The 3,521-nt window shown below is 47.5% G+C and overlaps 1 protein-coding gene across 1 annotated transcript; it reads left to right on the forward strand.

Annotated features, from left to right (window-relative positions):
- The first annotated feature begins 1,366 nt into the window (after positions 1-1,366).
- On the forward strand, positions 1,367-2,296 carry LOC110304047 (olfactory receptor 10P22-like). The gene has a single exon (XM_021175298.2). The coding sequence runs from the start codon at positions 1,367-1,369 to the stop codon at positions 2,294-2,296; it is 930 nt and encodes a 309-aa protein (XP_021030957.2).
- Positions 2,297-3,521: the final 1,225 nt, after the last annotated feature.

Here is a 3,521-nt window from a genome sequence, read left to right on the forward strand (position 1 = left end):
TGTTAGCTGCCTATAGAAACCAGAAAAAGAAGGTATTGGATCTCCTGGTGTTGAAATTACAGGTGGTTATGAGCCATCTGGCATAGGTGCCAGGAACCTAGTGGGTCTTTTCCAAGAGTAGTTCATGCTATTAATTGCTGAATCATCTGTCTAGTTCCCACACTTTAAAAATGACGTCTCTCTCTGCCGGTCTCTGTCTCTCTGTCTTGCTGTCTCTCTCTGGCATGTACGTGTGTGTGTGTGTGTGTGTGTGTGTGTGTGTGTGTATGTGTGTGTATGTAGTGCCTACCACAAGATTTACTTGGAATTCTGTTTTTTCTTTGTCTGCATGTATGCCTGTGTACATCATGTGTGCAGTGTATGAGGAGACAAGAAGAGTATGTTGGGTCCCCTGGGAGATAGGTCTCCAGCCCTAGCAGAAAAGGCATTTTCAGGAACAGAAGAAAGCTAGGCTCCAATTCTGAGAGTGGGAAAGGCAGAAGACAGCCTCTGGGGCAATGGCTGGACGTCCCACCTAGAGAAATGGGTTAGAGCACTGGGCTTCTGAGCCCAGCCAGCTCCATTCATGCTTAGAGAAAGAACTCTATATATGGCAGTCTTCTCCACACATGGTTTCTTCTTTGTGCGAGGGTGTGAGGAGGACCTGCCAGACCCAGGCCCAATGAAGAGGAAGCCAGCTCCTCCGTCTTTTCCATCTTCCCCCACTTTCCTCCCTTTGCACTCTGAGAATCAGCTCTGCAGGGAATTGAACTGCTGTGGTGTGTGCTCCAGGGAGAGGAACCCTGAGGGCTGTGGGGATCCATCTGCAGGTAAAAACTCCATAGCCCTCTGCTCCTCAATTCTGTGTTCCTGTCGTCTCCTGCTCTTGTTTTTTTCCCATCCACTGTCTGCCTCTGAGTGAACCCTTTCTTCTGCCAGATTATTTGTTTTTGCCTTCTCACCCACTTTCTTGAAGGAAGCTGCTTTTGTCCCCAGTCTCTGCTCCTATTCTCTGGGTGAGTGGAACAAAGCTTGTCTGAAGAAACCTGAAAGAGCAGGAAGATCTTTCAATGTCTGGCTTTTCTTCCTCTTCTCGAGATGTATTTTCTGGGTTAGAGTCAGCAGCAGCAGCAGCAGCAGCAGCAGCAGCAGCAGCAGCAGCAGCAGCAGCAGCAGCAGAGATTCTCAGCATCCTTTTCAGCATCCTTTTCAGCATCCTCTTCAGCATCCTGTTCAGCATCCCCAGCATCCCCAGCATCTTCCTCAGCAAGCTGGGCTGCTCTCATGGACAGCTCTTCATCCTTACTGTTGCAGCCTTTGTCTCCAGCTGGCTACCCCTCTCTGGCTTCCCTTTTTAATTTTTTTATTCCTAGTCTGCTTTGGGGAAATGGGGGATGATAATGATACAGACATAACAGAGTTTATTTTACTGGGGTTCTCGGGTTATGGCTTTCTCCAGGGCCATCTGTTCTGGGGTGTGCTGTGTATCTATGTTGTTACCTTGCTGGGCAACTCTCTGATAGTCCTCCTTACGCTGGCGGACTCTGCGCTCCACTCCCCCATGTACTTCTTCCTGCGTCACTTCTCTGTGGTGGAGATCCTCTACACCACTACCATTGTGCCTCGGATGTTGGCTGACCTCCGGTCTTCCTGCCCCACCATCCCTCTTGCCAGCTGCTTCACTCAGTTATATTTCTTTGCCCTTTTTGGCATTGCTGAATGCTGCTTGCTTACTGCCATGGCCTATGACCGGTATGCTGCCATCTGCTGTCCACTGCATTATACTACCCTGATGAGCCAGGGAACCTATACAGGCTTGGTGGGGGCCTCTTATCTTGCAGGTGTCATCTCAGGCACTACTCACTCCATCTTCATCTTCACGTTGCCTTTCCGTGGGGCCAAAACCATCCATCACTTCCTGTGTGATATCCTGCCTGTGCTGAGACTGGCTACTGCAAGCACTTTCTGGGGTGAAGTGGGGAACCTCTTTGTCACAATAACTTTTATCTTTGCCCCCTTCTTATTGATTGTGGCCTCTTATGCCTGTATTCTTGCCACCATCCTTGGGGTGGCAACATCCCAGGGTCGTCAAAAGCTCTTTTCTACGTGCTCCTCCCACTTGTTTGTGGTCATACTCTTTTTTGGGACTGGGACTGTTGCCTATATGAGGCCTCAGGCCGATTCCTTTGGGGACACTGACCAAATTATCACCCTGTTCTACACAGTTGTCACCCCCATGTGCAACCCTTTTGTTTATACTCTGAGGAACAAGGAGGTCACAGGGGCCATGAGACGGCTCATAAAGAGATACATTTAGGGTCTTTTACAACACAGTCCTTTCTTCCTAATGTCTTGGAGCTCAGAGCCTGATTCCTGGACATTCATAAGGAAAAAGAATCTGAGATCTGTAGTCCACAGGGTGCATTCAGCCTGTGTCCAGCGTGAATGTCCAAGATACAGATATACTGTTTTGAGCTCAGCTTCTGGGACCTGGTCTTAAGCCTTGACTCTGCTTCATTCAAAGAGAAGAACTGTGTGTACACAGATTGGAACAGAGGTCAAGAGAAGGCAGCTGAGATGACCCTGTGCGATGATGTAATTCCTGATCAAGGTCTAGGCTCCTGTGACTTCCTGTGTCTATGTACTTGAGATATTTTCTTCCTGCTTCTCCCAGTCAGTCCTTATTGTAAGCCTTTCTCCCTGATATCATTTACACCTGCTGGGGGGACAGGGGCAGGGGCAGGGGCAGGGGCAGGGACAGGGACAGGGGCAGGGGCAGGGACAGGGGCAGGGACAGGGACAGGGACAGGTAGTGGCTGGCTTGGTCTGCAAATTCATCTCTTGAGTCTTGCTTGGTGGTGCTGTAGGCTTGGTCTATCCAGTTACTTGTCTCCTGACTCACCCCAACACCTGGGACCCTCCTGAGATGTTGGTTTTCCTTACTTGACTTCTTCTCTGACTGCCTTCAAAGGTATGATTTTCATTCCCCCCTTTGATCTTAGGTAGAACACACATCTCTGTACTTTCCAGACTCTGGTCTGAAGTCTGTTCTAGCCCTAGATAGATTCTTGAAACCAACTATTTACTATTTTCACCCGGTGTCCACATTGGTTCTTGGTTGGATGGATCCAGCACATCTCCCTTTTCTTGGAATCCCAGCTATTTATTGCTTGTTCATGATCTCCTTTCAGCTGTTATTCACACACAGGCAGTATCAGAGGCAGGTGCTCAAGGAACTATAAATGAAGGCCTGGAGACAGCATTGAGTTTCCAAGTTTGTAAAAAGTAGCACTGCTAGTTGCAAGAAATTTATATACAGAGGAAAATATAACTATCAACAAAATGTTAATATTGTCTATGAGAAATTACTCTACCTGCTTTTATTCTTCATTTGCATACATGTTCATAAAGAATAAAAATAAGATTATATTGTCTAAACTGTGTATCAACAGTTTCTACTTTATTGTACTACATTTGAACATTGCGCCATGACTCCTCAAATGTACCATCAAAGTCTCTCTCATATTCTACAGTGTGGGTAT

The sequence above is a fragment of the Mus caroli genome, unplaced genomic scaffold (assembly GCF_978045245.1).
Source record: "Mus caroli unplaced genomic scaffold, Mus_caroli_1 scaffold_9, whole genome shotgun sequence".
Classification (NCBI taxonomy): domain Eukaryota; kingdom Metazoa; phylum Chordata; class Mammalia; order Rodentia; family Muridae; genus Mus; species Mus caroli.